At 39.4% G+C, this 22,979-nt stretch overlaps 1 protein-coding gene across 2 annotated transcripts in view; it reads right to left on the reverse strand.

Moving 5' to 3' along the window:
* rngtt (RNA guanylyltransferase and 5'-phosphatase) overlaps positions 1-22,979 on the reverse strand; it is a 146,838-nt gene that overhangs the window by 58,470 nt on the left and 65,389 nt on the right. The window contains exons 12-13 of one of the 2 annotated variants that reach the window (XM_090232495.1): positions 22,753-22,917; positions 22,384-22,639 (exon numbers count right to left, since the gene is read on the reverse strand). In XM_090232495.1, coding sequence (XP_090088621.1) covers positions 22,616-22,639; positions 22,753-22,917 — 189 coding nt within the window. In that variant the 3' untranslated portion in view covers positions 22,384-22,615. Of the gene's footprint in view, positions 1-22,383; positions 22,640-22,752; positions 22,918-22,979 lie in introns of those variants that run through there. The other variant, XM_021600224.3, reaches the window with a different exon arrangement.

Raw genomic sequence — 22,979 nt, forward strand, 5'->3', positions numbered from 1 at the left:
ATAGTCCAGCAGCATATATCAAAATTAAGTCACATAGCAGTGCCTTAAGCAAAATGAGGACCACTTGAGACTGGTTACTTGAAAACAATTAAAAATTAAAACTCAGATTTTCACGTTTTTCTTTAAGAAGATCAGTCTATCTACATTATCTACAGTGAGCACAGATCGGCTTGCTGTGACAATGTCAGCCTTTGTGGAGAATACCCTCTCGCTAGGAACAGAGGTCCCAGGCACAGCCGGGTAGCGCCTTGCTAAAATGTGAACATGAGAGTATATTAACTCTTTGGTCTTCCACCATGTAAGTGGATTAGCATCCAGGGGAATAAAGTCCACTTCCCTGTATGAGGTCACCAGCTCCTCTACGACCATGATCTTTTACTTGGTTCCCTGCTCCTGGGTCGTGAACTCCTCCTCAAAAAGCTCAGCCATGGTAGACTTATTTTCTGGAGGACAACCCCTGTCATCTGCCATCTCTGGAGAGGGCTTGACCCTGTAGAATTAAATTAGATGAAAATGACTCTCTCTGAAGTGGCTTTAAAAATATAATTTGCTGTTAGAAATATATAAATCAGACATTATTATGACAATTACAATTATTACTTCATAATTAATTGTTGAATCACTAATTAATAAAATAATAAATGTCATATTAACAAAATAAATACAATACCTGTTGTATATTGGTCACAATCTCTGCTGCGAGTTCATTGTAGACTCTCAGATGAGCAGCAGCATCCAGGTGCAGCAGGGACTTGAACCGGGGGTCCAAAGCGGTGATCTTGTGTAAGAAGTCTTGGACACCAGGGTCAGCATATCTAGGCTCCAGATGAACTCTGATAGCAGTCTTGACATCCATTAAATTGAATTCCATCTAGTAGGGACATCCTGGATTAGTTTGTGGTTTGGCAGCTCCAACATCTCCTGTTTTGTCTTGAAAACATGAGCAGCAGTTGTGCTTTTATGAAAGAAGGATACCACCTTCCTGGTCTTGGCTAGGAGGCGAGAGATTGGATTCACTGACATTGTTTTTTGAGATGCAGATTAATAACGTGAGCAAAGCATCCCATCTGTGGCCCCAATTCAGCAACTGTGCTGTGACTGCATTTACGATATTTCTAGCGTTGTCAGTGGCCACAGGAATCGTTACGTTATCCCTCTCCAACTTCCACACTGCAACTACAAGTTAATTTATACGCCATTGGTTTATGCAATAATATTTTTTATACAATGAAATATATTTTCCTAGTTATAATATATGATTAATTGATTGTTCAGTTCTCAAAAGTTTGGGGCCACTTAGAAATGTCCTTGTTTTCCATGAAAACATACATGAAATGAAAAGGAAATGAAAAGGAAATACAGTCAAGATGTTGACAAGGTTATAATGATTTTTAATTGAAATAATAATAGTGTCCTTCAAACTTTGCTTTCGTCAAAGAATCCTCCATTTGCAGCAATTACAGCCTTACAGACCTTTGGCCTTCAAGTTGTCAATTCGTTTAGGTAATCTGAAGAGATTTCACCCCATGCTTCCTGCAAAAACCTCCCACAAGGTGAATTGGCTTGATGGGCACTATGGCATGGCGTTGCAAAATGGAGTGATAGCCTTCCTTCTTCAAGATCCCTTATACCCTGTACAAATCTCCCACTCGACCCCCACCAAAGCACTCCCAGACCATCACATTGCCTCCAACATGCTTGACAGATGGCGTCAAGCACTCCTCCAGCATCTTTTCATTATTTCTGCGTCTCACGAATGTTCTTCTTTGTGATCCGAACACCTCAAACTTAGATGTGTCCGTCTATAACACTTTTTTCCCAATCTTCCTCTGTCCAGTGTCTGTGTTCTTTGTCCATCTTAATCTTTTCTTTCTTTTTGCCAGTGTGAGATATGTTTTTTTCTTTGCAACTCTGCCTAGAAGGCCAGAATCCCGGAGTCGCCTCTTCACTGTTGAGACTGGTGTTTGGCGGGTACTATTTAATGAAGCTGCCAGATGAGGAATGGGGAGGTGTCTGTTTTTCAAACTAGACATAATGTACTTGTCCTCTAGCTTAGTTGTGCACCGGGGCCTCCCACTCTTTCTATTCTGGTTAGAGCCAGTTTGCGCTGTTCTGTGAAGGGAGTAGTACACAGCGTTGTTCGAGATCTTCAGTTTCTTGGCAATTTCTCGCATGGAACAGCCTTCGTTTCGCAGAACAAGAATAGACTGACGAGTTTGAGAAGAAAGTTATTTGTTTCTGGACATTTTGAGCCTGTAACCAAACCCGCAAATGATGATGCTCCAGATATTCAACTAGTCTAAAGAAGGCCCGTTTTAACCTATGCACGTTTTACGAGCACAGTATGTTTCACATTAGTTCTTGTTGTTAGTCCAAAACTTCAGCTCCATTCAACCCCTCCCATCTATCTCTTAACACCATCCATATTGGATTTTTATTTGCCATATATTTTTCAACTGTGCTGTGATGTTTCACAAAAGTTCTGAACCTTTCTATTCTCATGGTTTCTACAGATTGTAAATTGAAAATATTTTTTTTTGCTTAAAGTAATATATTATTAATCGATTGAGTATGACTTTACAGAATGCCCAGTAGTGCTATCAGCCCAGTTAGCTCCAGGTAAATATTGCAATTCTTCAGCAATTCCTGAACCTGTGACCAAAAACAAGCTACATATGGACAGTACCAAAACAAATAACCTAATGATTCTGCCTCCTCGCAGCAGAATCTGTAGAGCTGTGAAGGTTGCATCCCCCATATAAATAACATTAGGTTGGTTGCAAGAATTCTGTGTAATAATTTAAATGGAAAAATTCAAAGTTTTGAATCCGGCATCGTTTTGCATATCAGTTTATAAACCATGTGCCATGGAATCGGTATGTCAAAAATCTCTTCCATACTATATTGCAATCTATATGCCACAGCCGTCATTTGTTGGTCCTTAAATGAAACTGCTATACTTTTTATTCATCAACATTTTCTTTAACCAATTATGGTCTTTAATGAAGGGCCGACAGACAAGTTCCTTACTTTCTCCCCCCCCCCCTTCCACTTTCCTCTTCCATTTTTGCGGTAAAATTGCAACTAGTTGGTTGTAATTTTGGGCAGAGCAGACATGTTTTAGTTAGCTGCATGTATGACATAACTCCAACAGTCGTATTTATGATATAATTTACGATATAATTTTGATCAATTCGTATAATTTGAGTTTTACCACAATATTTGTTGTATTATTTGTTCTGTCTTTCTGGTGGATTAAATTGAAATTGCAACCAATTTTCTATGGCTTGTTTTAAAAACAGCGATATTTGGGAGATGAGTAACTGAAAGTGAGAGGTCTGAATAAAGAGAAAAGGCCTTTCTTGAACATAGGGTGAGACATTCTTACTAATTTGCTAGAGAACTAGTTTGGATTTAAGTATATATTTTGAATGACTGAAGCCTTTAGTGAGAGGTCTAATGCTTTAATATGTAATAATATTTGCCCGTTGAATTATATGACTAAAGTGTTTGCCACAAATAGAAAGGTATTTACCTTTCCATGGTAGCAAGATCTTATGAATTATTGTTAACTTTCTATAAAGATTTATTGGAGTGAGATGATTTATTTATTTTGGGATATGTGTACCAAGTACTGTATATCCACAACACCATCAGACCATTTTAATGGTAAACTACATTGTAAAGTAAAAGTAGCATTTTTTTGTGATCCAATAGGTAATATAGTAAGTACACTTATCATATTTCATATATTTGGTTGTAATCCAGAAAGGTTAGAATAATTATCTAGATCCTCTATGATGCTGTGGAGGGATCCAAGTTGTGGATTTAAAAGAAAACATGAATCATCGGCGTACAATGACAACTCTGTTTTTAAGCCCTGTATTTATAATCCCTTGATATTATTGTTGGATCTGATTTTAATAGCTAACATTTTGATGGCCATAATAAATAGATATGCCGATAGTGGACAACCTTGTTTTACTCCTCTTCACAGTTTGAGAAGTAGCCATTATTTACTATTTTTATCCTAGGGTTACTATACATGATTTTAACCCATTTTATAAGATATTCTCCTAAATTGAAATGTTCCAGGCATTTATATATAAACTCCAATCGTACTTTATCAAAAGCCTTTCAAAGTCTGCTATGAATAACAGGCTTGGTTTCCCAGATTTATCATAGTGTTCTATTGTTTCCAGTACTTGCTTTATATTATCTCCAACGTATCCATGTACAAAACCTGTCTGATTAGAATGAATAATGTCCGACAATACCTTTTTTTAATTCTATGCGCTATATATTTTGCTATAATTCTTTGCATCACAACACTGAAGTGTAAAGAGCCTCCAATCTTTATTATTTCCCACTTGTATCCTGTTTCAGTAATAATGAAATCAGACCTTGTTGAGTGTCTGATAATCTACCATTTACAAAGGAGTGGTTAAAATATGCTAATAATGGTCCTTTGAGTACATCAAAAAAGGTTTGGTATACTTCCACTGGTATGCCATCCAGCCCTGGAGTTTTCCTAGACTTAAAGCCTGTAATTGCATCAAGAAGTTCCTCCTCTGTACTTTCACATGAGTCTTTCTGTACGGCTGTTAATTTGGCATTATTAATAGGAAAATAATCCATACAATTAGCGTCAGTTAGAGGAGAAATGAAAACATATGCTTAAAGTACTTAGCTTCCTCTTTCAAAATATAATTTGGTGAATCATAGGTGACTCCGTCACTTGTAACAAGTTTCAGTAAATAATTTTTGGTTGCATTTCTATGCAGAAGATTAAAAAAATAATTTGGTGCATTTCCCCCCCATATTCCATCCAGTTTGCTTTATTATTCTAATATATTACACTTGATCTTTGTTGAATAAGTTACATTTTTTAGTTTTTCCTTATTTTGAGCCTCTATGGTACAGTTCTTATTGGAATCTATCTGTTCTGTTTCCCTTTGTTAGTATGGACTCCTTTGACCTAAATTGCTTTTGTTTTAGAGATGAGTACTGAATTGCATGGCCTCCCTACATTATTTCACCTTCCTCTGCAGACCACAGGTCTGATATCAGTGTACACCTTCGCAACAAATCGCATATGAAGAACTTACCATCAACAATCCTGCTGGTCCGTTTAATATTGATATTATACAATGGTGGGTGATAATGTCATGTAAGGCGCTTGATGATCTGTAGTATTTACAATGCCTAGCTCACTATTCTTCTTCACACCCATTTCCCATAATAAAAAATACAAAAAAATCACTACCACTGCAACCTCCATGCTTTATTGAACGATCTGTCCCTGAGTGCTTGGTTCTCATCAACCCTGAACTCCTACGCTGTACCAGATATAATAAAAGCATGTTTTACAAAGGCTGTGAAGGTAACAATCACAGGGAACGAGCCGGGAATGGTGCTTGGCAACCATTCTAGAGATAAAACAAGGGCACCCTACAAACCTTATTCCAAAAGTAGTGCACTACGTAGGGGGTAGGGTACCATTTGGGACGCACACAAGATCACATCCCTGCTCCTAGCTGCCCCGCCCCGCCTTCTCTCAGAGGAAGCTGCTCTGGCAGCCAGCCTCTGAACTAAGTACTAAGAACTAAGTTGAATAACACATTCAATAAATAATGTACAATTAACAAAGGCTATGATTTCATTTCAGAGCCACAGCTGGTGTGACTGTCTGTCTATATGATAAAAATGCAGTTGCATGTAAATGGTCTGTTATCGCCTGAGAATCTTTCACTCAAAATATTAATATCATTATGCAGGGTTCTCCCCAAAGCAGGTAAGAGAGGAGCTGTGCCACCTTGTGGACTGACTGTGCCACTATGTACATTTTTATAAACATTTTTTTTAATGGTATTTACATGTGTTCAAAAACTCAGAAATCTCTGATTCCAAAAGGGGGGCACTGCCCACCTCTGGGAACTCCCCCCGGCCGTACTCAGCAGCACCACCTTCTTAATCCTGACCTGATTGATCATGGATCATTCTCAGATAAAACTGCAGAATCAGCCCAAAACATTAATTCATTAACTATCTGATACAAAACTGAATTTCTCGTCAGAGAATCTCACATTTGAAGTGACAAAATCACACCTAAGAAAAAAAAAAGTGTTAAACGGGGGTGTTTATGAGATATCTGCACTGAGCACAAATCAGTAGCTTAGCAATGGAAACAAGCTGCTCACATCTACCACAGAATAGTGACACCTTATTCTCTTTCATAAGACTCAATCTCCTCTGAAGTGCATAAAAGCAGCTCCAAATGGCTGCTCCCGGAGCACTGCACTGGCTATGCCAGATTAGGGGACAGTCTTATAGAGAGACACACAAGATAAACTCTCCATAGAATAGTGGTCGTAGTTCAGTGGCACAGGCCCACTGCAAAACTGAGATTCACTCTAATTTACAGAGGGTAGGGCGTACGGCCCTGCCATTCAGGACCTCTATACCAGGTGGTCAGAGGAAGGGCCGAAACAGTTTCAAAGACACCAGCTACCCATGTCATAGACTGCTCTCTCTGCTACCGCATGACAAGCGGTACTGATGCACCAAGTCTGGAACCAACAGGATCCTGAACAGCTTCTACCCCCAAGCCGTAAGACTGCCAAATGTTTAGTTAAAGGTGCAGAAATGTGTCCGTGTTGCAAAAATTTGAATAGATCGCCTAATTTCAGAGAACCATTGTACCGTCTAAACCACTGTGAAATACATTTTCAATAACCAAAAATATTGTATTTTCAGCTGTTTGAACCTGGTGTACAAAACTGAAAGTAACTTTTTCTCTAGTGTTGTAAGTGTATATGGAGACATACTACGTATCCAGACAATGAGGGGGATTTTTTTTTTTATCAGTAAAAGCACAGTAAATCACGTTCAGCATTAAAAGCCATCTGACGGCTGTGAGTAAACCACCAAGGTTTTCACAGAATCACGACACGTACACCATGAGCACACAGAGGGAGAATTCATAATACTGCGATACTGTTTTGCCTCATCATTTCTTCCATACCTGCAATTTTCCATACCTGCAACTTTCACTCCACTCCCTACATAGCACACTTCTATTGATCAGGGCCCTGGTCAAAATAAGTGAGCTATAAATGGATTGGACTGCCATTTGGGACGCAGGCTAAGATGGGGTCCCTGTGGCTCAATTAGTATGGCAGTCCATTTGCTATATAAGAATATAGACTCAGTTGGTTAAGCCTCCCTGTTAAATACACAAGCTGACATGAGCATGGGACAAGGCTAACAACTGTATACATATATGGCTGTATACACACTGCCATATTTGATTTGGTCAGTTCAGTGTAATGATCACTGAAAGTGATGATATGCCACCATGTGTATCCAAAACTGATCTTGGGCAAGTGACTGTCCAAGACTTGCTGACTCAGGATGAGTTTTTTACCAAACAGTTCAGTATTCAAGATGAGTGATTATTTTGTATTTCAAATTCAATTGAAGGTGGTGGCAGTGGCACATCCACTTACTGCAGGCATGAGTGTAGGCAGGGAGCCGATCCCTCCCTCCAACATAAGAGCAAAGAGTTAATTTCCATTATGCCTCTGAACATATCCCCCGGCAGTGCCCGAACCCTCCACTCTTCCAGCCCTAGAGTGATACCTAAAATCAAAATTAAATAATACATATTTGGGTCATGTGCAAAATACAACAGGTGTAGATTTGACCATGAAATGCTTACTTACGAGCCCTTTCCCAATGATGCAGAGTAAAAAATATAACAACAATACGAGGAATAAAAATACACAAGAAAGAAGCTACAGTAGATACAGGGAGTACCAGTGGCAGATCAATGTGCAGTGGCACAAGGTATTTGAGGTAGATACAGTGCCTTGCGAAAGTATTCGGCCCCCTTGAACTTTGCGACCTTTTGCCACATTTCAGGCTTCAAACATAAAGATATAAAACTGTATTTTTTTTGTGAAGAATCAACAACAAGTGGGACACAATCATGAAGTGGAACGACATTTATTGGATATTTCAAACTTTTTTAACAAATCAAAAACTGAAAAATTGGGCGTGCAAAATTATTCAGCCCCTTTACTTTCTGTGCAGCAAACTCTCTCCAGAAGTTCAGTGAGGATCTCTGAATGATCCAATGTTGACCTAAATGACTAATGATGATAAATACAATCCACCTGTGTGTAATCAAGTCTCCGTATAAATGCACCTGCACTGTGATAGTCTCAGAGGTCCGTCAAAAGCGCAGAGAGCATCATGAAGAATTTGCATACAAAAAGATTTCCCAAGCTTTAAACATCCCAAGGAGCACTGTGCAAGCGATAATATTGAAATGGAAGGAGTATTGGACCACTGCAAATCTACCAAGACCTGGCCGTCCCTCTAAACTTTCAGCTCATACAAGGAGAAGACTGATCAGAGATGCAGCCAAGAGGCCCATGATCACTCTGGATGAACTGCAGAGATCTACAGCTGAGGTGGGAGACTCTGTCCATAGGACAACAATCAGTCGTATATTGCACAAATCTGGCCTTTATGGAAGAGTGGCAAGAAGAAAGCCATTTCTTAAAGATATCCATAAAAAGTGTTGTTTAAAGTTTGCCACAAGCCACCTGGGAGACACACCAAACATGTGGAAGAAGGTGCTCTGGTCAGATGAAAACAAAATTGAACTTTTTGGCAACAATGCAAAACGTTATGTTTGGCGTAAAAGCAACACAGCTGAACACACCATCCCCACTGTCAAACATGGTGGTGGCAGCATCATGGTTTGGGCCTGCTTTTCTTCAGCAGGGACAGGGAAGATGGTTAAAATTGATGGGAAGATGGATGGAGCCAAATACAGGACCATTCTGGAAGAACACCTGATGGAGTCTGCAAAAGACCTGAGACTGGGACGGAGATTTGTCTTCCAACAAGACAATGATCCAAAACATAAAGCAAAATCTACAATGGAATGGTTCAAAAATAAACATATCCAGGTGTTAGAATGGCCAAGTCAAAGTCCAGACCTGAATCCAATCGAGAATCTGTGGAAAGAACTGAAAACTGCTGTTCACAAATGCTCTCCATCCAACCTCACTGAGCTCGAGCTGTTTTGCAAGGAGGAATGGGAAAAAATTTCAGTCTCTCGATGTGCAAAACTGATGGAGACATACCCCAAGCGACTTACAGCTGTAATCGCAGCAAAAGGTGGCGTTACAAAGTATTAACTTAAGGGGGCTGAATAATTTTGCACGCCCAATTTTTCAGTTTTTGATTTGTTAAAAAAGTTTGAAATATCCAATAAATGTCGTTCCACTTCATGATTGTGTCCCACTTGTTGTTGATTCTTCACAAAAAAATACAGTTTTATATCTTTATGTTTGAAGCCTGAAATGTGGCAAAAGGTCGCAAAGTTCAAGGGGGCCGAATACTTTCGCAAGGCACTGTATGTAGCCTACATATAGACAGGATGGTTGCTGGCTTAGAAGCTTAATGATGAATGAAAACACTACACTGAATTTTACACAACTGCAAAGCGATCTGGGATGCAACAGGAGCCTGAGGTACCAATAAGGACTTAATTCTGTCTGGTGTAATTCAGCAGTAAATTAGCAGTTCGGGTCCAATGCACACTTAAGTTCTGTAATGCTGAGCTTGTGGCGATTCTGGTGTGTCACGTGCGTTCAACTAACATATGAAAAAGGTAATGATGGGGATAATGACGCTTGTTGCATCATTTCCCAGAAAGCACCCGACACAAAAGTCCTCACACATGACTGTCTGACAGAGCTCACAGCAACAGACAGAAGAACGTGGCCATGTTCGAATACCCATACTTGCCTTCAAAATACTATGCATGTTAGGTATGCGAAAATAAGATGTTTTTATATGAAGTGAAATTTCAAAAATAAGTTTTAAATCTCAGGATGTTATATTAATTTAGTATTTTCATCTAGTAGAATTTGCTGCACACTTTAGGGGAAGAGAATCATCTTTCTAGACTCACGTGTGTTTGACAATAGCCGATAATGAGATAATGTCGGGCATCAATGCAATTGTGCATTACATTACGCATTCTCTGGATGGGTAAGCCTAGTATGTGTTGCTTACTGCATTAGTTGTTACAAAAATGTATGTTCTAAATAGTAGGTAGTACAATTAGTACGTCGTTTTAGTAAGTAGTAGGCAAGGCCGATTTTAGACAGAGAGAGAGAGCCTGTCTTTTTCAGAGGTTTAACGCCAATATAAGAGCCCTAGGGGCCCTGGTCAAAAGTGGTGCACTATAAAGGGTATAGGGTGCCATTTGGGATGCAACCAGGAGGGCGTTATGAGTCATCCGCTGAGGGCGGCTGAGCAGAGGCCTGTCTGACAAGGTGGTGTCTGACTGAAACATTGAAAAGAGCTCAGAACACCACCGAGAGCCAGGCTTTCTGAGCACATCTGAAGATTGACTGACACCTGCTGACTTCACTCAGTGAGCTCAAGGCTCTCTCCAACTGTAGTGTACAAGCTCTCTCTAAGCCTGGAGGGCATGTAATGGAGTGCCAAACTAAAGACAAAAAATATATTGTTATGGCAATCACACACTCATCACTCCACAGAATACACCATTGACTACATTCATTTATCTGCGTCATTACACATGGCTTAATTCTTTTTCAGACGAGGCCTTGAAGAAAGCTTCTAATTCCCAAAAGAACGGAGGTAAACAAACCTTTTTAATCATCGATCTGGCAATTCTTCGCCCTTATAAAAGAAGGTAAGCTACATGTTTCTCTTTGTAAGGCACCGTTGAAGGGAAGAGAGAATGCATGTAGTCCTTGAATCCAACCATGGTAATTGCTGCGATGTTACCAAGGACAGTGTTGCAGGGCATTGTGGATGGTGTGTGTTTGAGTGCACTTGCGGTATGGTGTGGAGGGGGTGGTATTGATGGAATGTTCTAAGGCAGTGTCAACAATACATTCTTTGCATTTTCTCTTGGTTGTGTTTGGCCTATTTATCAGACAAAGTCTCAAAGTTTTAATACAGGAGAAGTTTGTACAAGAATTTTCTGAGAACACAAAAATTTGCTGGAGAAAAACATATCTGAAAGGTTACTTGCTTTAGGTTTGCTGCAAGCGAATGAATGATTACGCGCTTCTACAGTTTGCTATTAATTGAATACCGATGAGGGGAAGCAGGGATTTAATCAGCATCAACATTTTTAATTACATGAAATAAAAGGTCATCGCAACGCACATCACTTCTGTAATGATCGAGTTCACAAAATGGCACACTGAACATTCTCGAAAACTTAAAAGACAGCAATCCGGACAAGGCCTTGGTTATTGCACACAAAAACACAAAAAACATAGACCAAAACTTCTGATTCAAATAAGGCAATCTGGACAGACCTTGGAATTTGTTAAATACACTTAGATAAGGGAAGGACAGAACACCTTCCAATGACATTCATGGACACGAAAACAAACAAAAACAATGAACATTGTCTAAAACGTCTGATAAAAAAAAAGGCAAATCTGGACAAGACCTTAGAACTGCTTAACATAAGCCTACCTAGATAAGGGAAGGACGGAACACCTTTCATGCGCACACACACACCACATCCCCCACCATCCCCATGACTCGCTCCTTCTCCATCCCCGGACTGCGACTCCCTCCCAGTCCCCACCATGTTCACCTTGAGCTGCTGGAGGGCAGGCAAGCGGTGCTAGGCGGGCCATGATTAAAAAGAGCTTAATGTTTTATTTCTCAACTGGTAATTAAAGCACAGTTCCCATTCGCCAATCAAGTGTATAGGCAACTAGGCAGGCTTCAGTGCATCACACACCACTTTGCAATGAGCTGGAGGCAGTATGCATATTTTGAAAACATATCCTTAATTGTTTGAAACCTGAACGTTGTACTACATATGAGGCATGTCTTACCTTGCTTCCAAGTAGCCTAGCCAAAATCCAACCAAACGTGCAGGCAATTATTTTATAAAGACTTCCATATGCCACTGAAACCAGGTGCCTTTTTCCTCTCATGTTCTGTTGGTTTTCAAATCAAATGTATTTTATTGACCAGTAGCCACAAGCACAACCCTAGTCATTTGAGCAAGCCATGCTAGTTGTTGCATACTTCGATGTCCCCTCCTTCAAAATGTCTAATGGATATTTTCATTTCTGTCACATGAAACCCCTCACAAATGGTGTTTTCCTGCTAATTGCATTATGGAACGAACATTCGCATGTAGCCTACTGCCTTAAAATGTGAAGAAATAACAGTTTATCTAAATTGTATGCTAAAAGTTCTGATCTGCAGCATGAGCCTCATTGCTTTTTTATATTTTGGGGGATGAAGCTTAGGCCTACTGGTTGTATGCATTTGGGATCTATCGTCCCACAACTGTCCCAGAGTCTGTTTGGAATAGGCCATTTCTTTCTCGCACAGACCGACAAGCTTAGGTAAACTTTCCTACTATGGAGTACAGTAGATTGACATAGGCTCGTGATTGTGCTGTTTGTTACTCGTCTTATTGCCTAAGTAAATGTGGACAGTTACTCTAACATACATGGCGTGTGGGTTTCATGTTTGGGGAAGCTAATTTATCATTATAAAAATTAACCTTTATAACAAAGCATTCTCGCATTTTCAGACTTCTAGCCTTCGATTCCTAAAGTGATGATTACATTGGATAGTCATAATTTAGGCTAATAAAATAACGTAATCACTGCTCGCAAAAAAGACTGTTCAATGCAGCGAGTAGTGGCATAGAGTAGGCCTAGGCTATAGGCTATATCAGACGGCCTACATTTCTTCTCCTTACTTTGCAAAGGAAAACGTCAGCCTTTGATAAATACACTTCATGCAATTCTACCAAACCTTATATGACCGGAGACATTAGCAGAATCTTTTTTAATACAACAAAAATGGCAGGGCAACCTACTCTGCCGACACTGACCAACATTGTCTGATCCATTTACAGTTGAAGTCGGAAGTTTACATACACCTTAGCCAAATACATTTAAACTCCGTTTGTCACAATTCCTGACATTCAATCAGAGCAAAAATGATCTGTCCTAGGTCAGTTAGGATCACCACTTTATTTTAAGAATGTGAAATATCAGAATAATAGTAGATAGAGAATGATTTATTTCAGCTTTTATTTCTTTCATCACATTCCCAGTGGGTCAAAAGATTACATACACCTAATTAGTATTTGGTAGCATTGCCTTTAAATTGTTTAATTTGGGTCAAATGTTTTGGGTAGCCTTCCACAAGCTTCCCACAATAAGTTGGGTGATTTGTGGCCCATTCCTCCTGACAGAGCTGGTGTAACTGAGCCAGGTTTGTCGGCCTCCTTGCTCGCACGCTTTTTCAGTTCTGCCCACAAATTTTCTGTAGGTTTGAGGTCAGGGCTTTGTGATGGCCACTTCAATACCTTGACTTTGTTGTCCTTAAGCCATTTTGCCACAACTTTGGAAGTATGCTTGGGGTCATTGTCCATTTGGAACACCCATTTGCAATCAAGCTTTAACTTCCTGACTGATGTCTTGAGATGTTGCTTCAATATATCCACATAACTTTCCTCCCTCACGGTGCAATCTATTTTTTGAAGTGCACCAGTCCCTCCTGCAGCAAAGCACCATGATGCTGCCACCCCCGTGCCTCACGGTTGGGATGGTGTTCTTCAGCTTGCAAGCCTCCCCTTTTTCCTCCAAACATAACGATGGCCATTATGGCCAAACAGTTCTATTTTTTGCTTCATCAGACCAGAGGACATTTCTCCAAAAAGTATGATCTTTGTCCCCATGTGTAGTTGGTTTGGATTTTTTATGATGGTTTTGGATCAGTGGCTTCTTCCTTGCTGAGCAGCCTTTCAGGTTATGTCGATATAGGACTCGTTTTACTGTGGATATAGATACTTTTGTACATGTTTCCTCCAGCATCTTCACAATGTCCTTTGCTGTTGTTCTGGGATTGATTTGCACTTTTCGTACCCAAGTACATTCATCTCTAGGAGACAGAACGCGTCTCCTTCCTAAAAGGTATGACGGCTGCGTGTTCCCATGGTGTTTATACTTGCGTACTATTGTTTGTACAGATGAACGTGGTACCTTCAGGCATTTGGAAATTACTTCCAAGGATGAACCAGACTTGCGGAAGTCTACTTTTTTTCTGAAGTCTTGGCTGATTTCTTTTGATTTTCCCATGATGTCAAGCAAAGAGGCACTGAGTTTTTTTATTTCACCTTTATTTAACCAGGTCGGCTAGTTGAGAACAAGTTCTCATTTACAACTGCGACCTGGCCAAGATAAAGCAAAGAAGTGCGACACAAACAACACAAAGTTACACATGGAATAAACAAGCGTAGTCAATAACACAGTAGAAAAAAAGAAAGTCTATATACAGTGTGTGCAAATGGTGTGAGGAGGTAAGGCAATAAATAGGCCATAGTAGCGAAGTAATTACAATTTAGCAAATTAACACTGGAGTGATAGATGAGCAGATGGTGATGTACACGTAGAAATAATGATGTGCAAAAGAGCAGAAAATTAAATAAAAACAATATGGGGATGAGGTAGGTAGACTGGGTGGGATATTTACAGATGGACTATGTACAGCTGCAGAGATCGGATAGCTTGTTTGAAGGTAGGCCTTGAAAACACATCCACAGGTAGGCCTCCAAATGATGTCAATTAGCCTAACAGAAGTTCCTAAAGCCATAACATCATTTTCTGGAATTGTCCAAGCTGTTTAAAGGCACAGTCAACTTAGTGTATGTAATCTTCTGACCAACTGGAATTGTGATACAGTGAATTATAAGTGAAATAATCCGTCTGTAAACAATTGTTGGAAAGATTACTTGTGTCACGCACAAAGTAGATGTCCTAACCGACTTGCCAAAACTATAGTTTGTTAGTAAGACATTTGTGGAGTGGTTGAAAAAAAAGAGTTTTAATGACTCCAACCTAAGTGTATGTAAACTTCTGACTTCAACTGTATTAGGCTTACGAAAAGAGGAGAGAAATACAACATGACGCCCAATCTAACCTGGAGGAGGGAGTTATTGTCCAAAAACAAACAAAAGTAGCACTGACCCAATAATAAGGACAGTGAATATGCACACTCACCGGGGATATGGACGATGTTCTTCGCTGGTGCCAATAAGATAGTTATAAAAATTCTCAGTGAAAAGTAACCTAAAAGACAGACTGGAATTTTTTCATTGTCTTCTCTTTACAGCAATAGCCATTTGTTTTACAAACTGTTTTTCCACAATTCTATTTTTAAATATTGAGATATGCTTGGCTGGGTCTCTGCTTTTCACTGACAATCGGAATTTAACAATCATCTATTTGGTATTTGCCGCGCGCTCTGCACAAATTGCGGGGCCTTCTGACTGAATTAGGCTATATAATTTTAGCAATTTAATTCAATTTACTTTGGAGAAAGATTCCCCTAACCTTATGGACATTGGAATTTGGTAAGAATAGCACACCATTGCATTTGAGTTGCATGTTCTGTTAAGATTAATTACTAAACTTTGTGATTTCTGTCATTCTGAGAACCGTGGGTTGACGCCTTAAAACCTCTACAGGGTAGGTGGGTCCCCCTGCAGGACGGTTGAGCTAACGTAGGCTAATGCGATTAGCATGAGGTTGTAAGTAACAATAACTTTTCCCAGGACATAAACAAATCTGATAATAGCAGAAAGCTTAAATTCTTGTTAATCTAACTGCACTGTCCAATTTACAGTAGCTATCACAGTGAAATGATACCATGCTATTGACTGAGGAGAATGCACAGTTATGAACTTGAAAAGTTATTAATAAACCAATTAGGCACATTTGGGCAGTCTTGATTCAAAATTCTTTACAGAAATACAATGGTTCATTGGATCAGTCTAAAACTTTTCCCATACACTGCTGACTAGTGGCCAAAATCTAAATTGTGCCTGGGCTGAATTAACACATTATGGCTTTTCTCTTGCATTTCAAAGACAGTACAAAAACGTCCTAAAAAAAACAGTTTTTTTCTTTGTATTATCTTTAACCAGATCTAATGTGTTATATTCTCCTACATTCATTTCACATTTCTACAAACTTCAAAGTGTTTCCTCAAGTGGTATCAAGAATATGCATATCCTGAGCTACAGGATTGGATATGTCATTTTAAGCAAAAACATTTTAAGAGGTTAAGAGGTTTTAATCAGGTTACGCAACCAATGCAGGTAAATTAAAATGCTGCCGGTCAAATGTACGACGCCACATTTTCCTAATGGAAACCCTGGTCTGAAATAGCACTCTATTCCCTATATAGTGCACTACTTTTGACCAGAGCTGGGACCTGGTCATAAGTAGTGCACACAACTGGGAATAGGGTGCCATTTGTGATGCAACCATGATGGGATACAGAGAGGCAGTCATGCGGTCGTCACTATCCATTAACTTGTGACTGGCTGGATGAGTCCTGAGGTACAACAAAAACAACAATGGGCCAATACAGCCAGGCAATACAGACAGAGGTAAGAGCAACAAGTGCCAGGCCCAAACCGGAATACAGTAGATAATTCCAGTGCGCTGCATTAGAAGTCTCAAAGTGGCTCTCTCATGGTGTAACACACACAGGACTGCAGTTTCTGACTAATTTTACGCTGGTGTTATTGGAGGGGTTAGAGGTCTCAGACCCACAAGGCGAAGACTTGCTGATACTGATCACACTGCTTTAATGATCCAATTAAGCACAGTTTATTGAACTAACGGTTTGCCGTGTTTTATAAATTAGTTGTGGACATTAGACTGGTGGGGAAGGCAGGGAGAGATAACTCTCGAAACAAATACGTACTTAACACACATGCAGTGCAGTGCCTTCGGAAAGTATTCACACCCCTTGACTTTTTCCACATTTTGCTGTGTTACAGCCTGAATGGAGATGTTTTAGTCACTGGCCTAAACACAACACCCCATAATGTCAAAGTGGAATGATGTTTTCAGATATTTTTACAAATTAATAAAAAATGAAAAGCTTAAATGTCTTGAGTCAAAAAGTATTCAACACCTTTGTTATGGCAAGCCTAAATAAGTTCAGGAGTAAAAATGTGCTTAACAAGTCACTTTAAACTAAGTGCAATAATAGTGTTTAACCAGATTTTTGAATGACTTCTTCATCTCTGTACCCCACACATACAGATGATTTAAAAAAGGTACCTCAGTCAAGCAGTGAATTTCAAACAGATGAAACCAGAAAGACCAGGGAGGTTTTCCAACGCTTCACAAAGAAGGGCACCTATCGGCAGATATCCACCATAAGACCAATGGTACGACTAACACCAGAAGTGCTAAAGTAGTCAATTTTGAAACTAATTTAGCACACAAATACATTAACTAAAGTATGAGTTTGGGGGGGGGGGGGGGGGGGGGTGAGTTGAGTGAGGAAGCAAATTATGCATCATTTGGTAATCACCCATTGTGAAAGAAGAACAGGGCAGGCTATTGTACTGTTTTGATCTATTCGAATTATAATCTCAAAAAGGTATGTACCCTATATCAGTCCACCAAATCCAAGCAGTCATATCAGTCTACTCTGACCTACTTGAAGTAGGCTACACAGTGAGAGCGTGTAATTGTTCATGCTGAAAGGCTTTCAATATCTGGGAAAAGATCCACATTGGGCAGCAGGTTAGCGAGTGTCGGAGATGAGGCTTGTAATGAGGCTTGCGGAATCTTACATTGACAAGGGGACAAATATCACTATGGACAATTTCTTCACTTCACTGTCATTGGCGAACAAGTTGCTTGCAAAGAAAACAAGCCTGGCTGGTACCATGAACAAAGTGAGATGGGAGCTTCCTCCCTCTGCGCAAAATAAGGCACCTGCACAGCCGTTGTGGTCCACAACGGTGCTGAAGAATGGCAAGACAACAGGACACAAAGAGAAAGCCTGGAGACTATTACGCACTACAACCAAACAAAAGGTACTGTATGTCAAAGTATGTCAAGGAAGTGAAAGTTACGAAGATTTGTGTAAACTGTTAGCACAATGGACTGCAGATAAATGAAATTCAACTGACGCCATTACCTGAAGATGCACAATGTAAGCACGAGCTGACAATAATTGCCTATTTTTGACTGCTGTCATATCGACACATATTATAATGCCATCATTGCTTTATTTATCAAGGCCACTGGACATTTATAATGATGTTTAGGCTACTGATGTTTCATCATTGGATCGCACGTCTTGCTGACTGTGTGTCTTGGTGGTTGGGGTATTTATTTTTATTTTGTAGTTCTAAAAAGCTGTTACCGTGTTCCAACACATATGCTTTCTGTTTCATAGTTGTAACAAAAGACACTCCACTAATAAAATTGATTGAACACTTGACTTAGCGTTTTTTTTTTATATATATAGCCTACAGTAACATAAATTAATGAAAATGATTGTGTTATTTGAAATAAAATAGGTATTCTAATGCTATCCAAGGCCTTCATAAACACAACCAAATGATTATCTTTGTGATAGCATATATGAATGGATTAATTACACTGTTAGAATGCAGTCAGAATGACTCGTTAGCTTGAAGGGGGGGTCAAAGCAATTCACTTTTTGTCCTGAACACATAACTGAGTACTTTATATTCTCAAGCATAGTGGTGGCTGCATCATGTTATGGGTATGCTTGTAATCATTAAGGACTGGGAATTTTTCAGGATAAAAAAAAAAAAGAAATGGAATAGAGCTAAGCACAGGCAAAATGCTAGAGGAAAACCTGGTTCAGTATGCTTTCCACCAATTCAACTTCAGCAAGACAATAACCTAAAACACAAGGCCAACACTGAAGTTGCTTACGAAGAAGACCGTGAATGTTCTTAAAACATCCTGAAATTCTATGGCAAGACCTGGAAATGATCAACAATCAATTTGACTGAGCTTGAAGAATTTTGAAAATAATAAAAAAAAAGGGGCAAATGTTGCACAATCCCATGTAGAACGCTCTTAAAGACTTACCCAGAAATCTTCACAGCTGTAATCACTGCCAAAGGTGATTCTAACATGTATTGACTCAGGGGGTTAACTACTTATCTAATAAAGATACTGTATATTAGTGTTTTATTTTTCATAAATGTTTTACAAATGTTAGAATTTTTCTTCCACTTTGACAGTGTGTATATTGTTTACAAAAAAATGACAATTAAATCCATTTTAATCCGACTTTGTAACAAAATGTGAATAAAGTATTGGGGTGTGAATACTTCCTGAAGGCACTGTAAGTTAGTATTTGTTGCATGAGAAATATAAGGAAAGCTATTAATAAAAGCTATTACTGAGCTGGATAAGAGTGTTTGCTAAATTACTCAAATGTAAATGTAATTGACTGTGGGCTCTTGCACAAAGCTTAATTAAACCCAGTGAGTGAGCACATTTAGCTGATGTGAAAGAGCATTAAGTGACACAATTCATTAAGCCCAGACCTTTTCCTCATCTACTGTCAGTCATTTCAAATGACAAGAGGGCTCTCCATCTGAACCCTCTCCCATACTCCAGTCTGCTAATGGGCCCTTAATTTAGACCAGAGCTAAGGTAAATCTAATCTAAAGCCTCATCTTCCACTCAGCACATGCTTTTTGCCTCCAAGAGGTCAATTTACCAGTCCCATCAACGTCCAATTTACTGAATAAAAGGCAAAACGATAAAATAAAACAGAGGAACTATAAGTCCTTTGTATTCCAACAGCAGACCAGCTTTTGCAGCTGATTCAAAACAATTTCACAAACAAAATAAAATAGATAATCCTATATAGTCCAATTTGAAAAGAGAACCGCTAGAGAACGCTGCCGGGCGTCTCATTTAGCATATGCATCAGATTAATATCAACCCGCGAGGTGAGCAAACATAAGAACCAACGATTGATAAATAGTGCATAAGGAAATTAGTGAAATATATCCATGTAAAAATATAACAATAGTTATTTGTTTAGATAGAGTAAAGGATATGTTTTGTATTATTCTACAAAGGTCCTAGTGAAAAATGTAGGCCTAAAGTCAATTTTCAACACTTTAACCTTTTGCGTGTAGGGGGCAGTATTTTCGGTTTTGGCAACAAAAAAAAACGTACCTATTTGAAACTGCCCATTTCTCAGCCCCAGAAACTAGAATATGCATATAATTGTCATATTAGGATAGAAAACACTATAAAGTTTCCAAAACTGTAAAAAATATTGTCTGTGAATATAACAGACCTGATATTGCAGGCGAAAACCTGAGGAAAATCCAATCAGGAAGTGCCTCTTAATTTGAAACCTCTCTCTTCCTATGCATGCCTATCCTCCATTTAAAGGGATATCAACCAGATTCATTTTTTCTATGGCTTCCCTAAGGTGTCAACAGTCTTTAGACTGTTTCAGGCTTTTATTTTGAAAAATGAGCGTGAAAGATCACATTGCGTAAGTGGATCGGTGGGGGCTCTCAGAGTGAGTTTTGCACTACAGAGTAAAGCGGCCATTGTTTCTCCCGGTGTTTTTGAAAAACCTACACACTCGTCTGATATATTATCGAATATATATTTTAAAAACAACCTGGGGATTGATTATAAAAAACATTTAACATGTTTCTGTGGACATTATGGAATGGAATCATTTGGAATATACGTCTGCGTTGTCGTGACCACTCTTTCCTGTGGATTTCTGAACATAACGCGACAAACAAACGGAGGTATTTTGGGTATAAAAATTATCTTTATGGAACAAAAGGAACATTTGTTGTGTAACTGGGAGTCTCGTGAGTGAAAACATCTGAAGATCGTCAAAGGTAAACGATTAATTTGATTGCTTTTCTGATTTTCGTGACCTAGCTACTTAATGCTTAGTGTACATAATGTTATGCTGTCGATACATTTACACAAACGCTTGGATTGCTTTCGCTGTAAAGCATAATTTCAAAATCTGAGACGGCAGGTGGATTAACAAAAGGCTAAGCTGTGTTTTGCAATATTGCACTTGTGATTTCATGAATATTAATATTTTTTTGTAATGTTATTTGACTGTGGCGCTATGCTGTTCAGCGGTTGCTGATGAAAATGATCCCGCTAACGGGATGGGTACCGTCAAGAAGTTAAGCCAATGACCCATCAACAGTCCCAATTTCATTTTCAATTGTTAACCAACGTGCACAATTATCACCTATTCATCCTTTCATTCATTCAGTAAGGAGAGAGATAGACGCATTAGCGCATGGCTGGGTACCAACGTCTTACAGCGCATTGTTTTGGAGGGTTACGTTGGGAATAGGTGTAAAGAAGAAAAAAAACAGGTCAAAGGGCTCCAAATACTTCTCTGTGATTTCTAAATTCAGACAAATTGAGCAATGTAAAATACAAACATTTAGGAAAGGTCAGGGAAAGAGCAGGACGTAGATGTTTATTGCGGATTACTTTTATTACACAATCAAATGTCAATGGCCGTTGGTCTATGGCAGTTCTAGTGGTAATTCAGGGGAGCTGGAAACTTGAAGAAAACCCATCACACAGCCTCGGCCTCATTGAAATATCATAAAAGGAATTTCCGGCAAACATGCCATGAAGTGGAAAGCTGCGCCACCGCGAATGAATAAACCAGATTCCTATTCCCCCATTTCATGATGTCTCTAACAGAGATATGGCTGTACGCAGAGCAGATGGCCTCAGCATCGGAACAAAGACATAGCGAATGAGGCAGGCGTAATTCCAATGACTTCATTTCTGGAATATCTTAATCTACATCCTGCTTACAAGACAGTGGGCAATCTGTCATAAAAGCCTCAGACAGGAGGGGTTGGAAGTTGGAACAGGGTTTACCAGGGGGGTAACCCAGTCATTCATGGCTAACATTTCATGCAGGACAAAACAGGCTCCAGCACAAAGAGATCAGTGATAGTAGCTGGGACTGGAGCTGTTCCCTGCTTCCGCCATGACCAGACCTGCCATATGAACAGTGGTGGGAAAAATGTGAAGACTGCCATAAACCCTTGCTCCCGCTACTCTGTTATCAGGCATTTAATGGAACGTACAGAGCTACAGTTTCCCACTGATCTGGCGCAGTGTAGATCTAGTTTTTTTGTGCAATGTCCTTCGGTGGAGCCATTATGAGACTGAGGGTGCAGGGCCTTGCTGGTGTGTTTTAATAGCTTTTGGAGAATAAAAACACTCTTGTCTTTGTTAGTAGAAGCACATGATCTGCAAACACAAATAACTCTGTATAGAGGTAGGCCGGGATTCCTAATATAAAAAGGCTCCTTAGAATACCTCCATGATCTGTGAATAATCAATTATAGATTGCAAATAGTGGAGCCACATAGCCCTGAAAATGGCCTAACAATTTTTTCTGTTGATTTATAGTTTTTATGAATATTCCCACTGATTAAAAAAGCTTTGATCACATTTATTTTTCCTTTAATGGTGACAGAGGAATCTACAATGCCCTTTGTACGAAGGCAGTCAAAAGCAGTCAATCTACAGTAAAAGCACAGCGTGGGAAGAAAATGCAATGTACCCTTTATGAGAGCACATTAATACTTCAAGATTAATAATACATATTTGTTTCAAAGTGAGAAAACAAAATCGGTGACTGTGAAGCCATTTAAAGTTCATCTATCCTGTTGTTTTGATTAGGCCTTAGACGAGTCCCTGAACTGAAAGAAAAGTTAAATAATGCATTAGTAACATGTACGGCTAGAACGTCAGACCACCACAGACTTGTGATGATCTGGCCCTGGCAGTTTGTGCACATGCATGCGTGTATTACCTTTCGTGCTGCGTGGATGTCAAAGAATGGCTTGTTCCTGACACTGAAGGGCTCCTTTGTCTTGTCGATCTGTCCCGTCTTCATCTTCTCCATCCGAGGGGAGATGATCTCTTTCTCTATGCACAACAGCCGAATATTGAAATCACACTGACCGACCGGCTGACCCTGAAAGACAAAACAGACAAACAAATGAATCATCTTTGAACACAGCTTGAGGCTTTGCATTT

Source organism: Oncorhynchus mykiss, chromosome 4 (assembly GCF_057628025.1).
Source record: "Oncorhynchus mykiss isolate SJ-2025 chromosome 4, ASM5762802v1, whole genome shotgun sequence".
Lineage (NCBI taxonomy): Eukaryota > Metazoa > Chordata > Actinopteri > Salmoniformes > Salmonidae > Oncorhynchus > Oncorhynchus mykiss.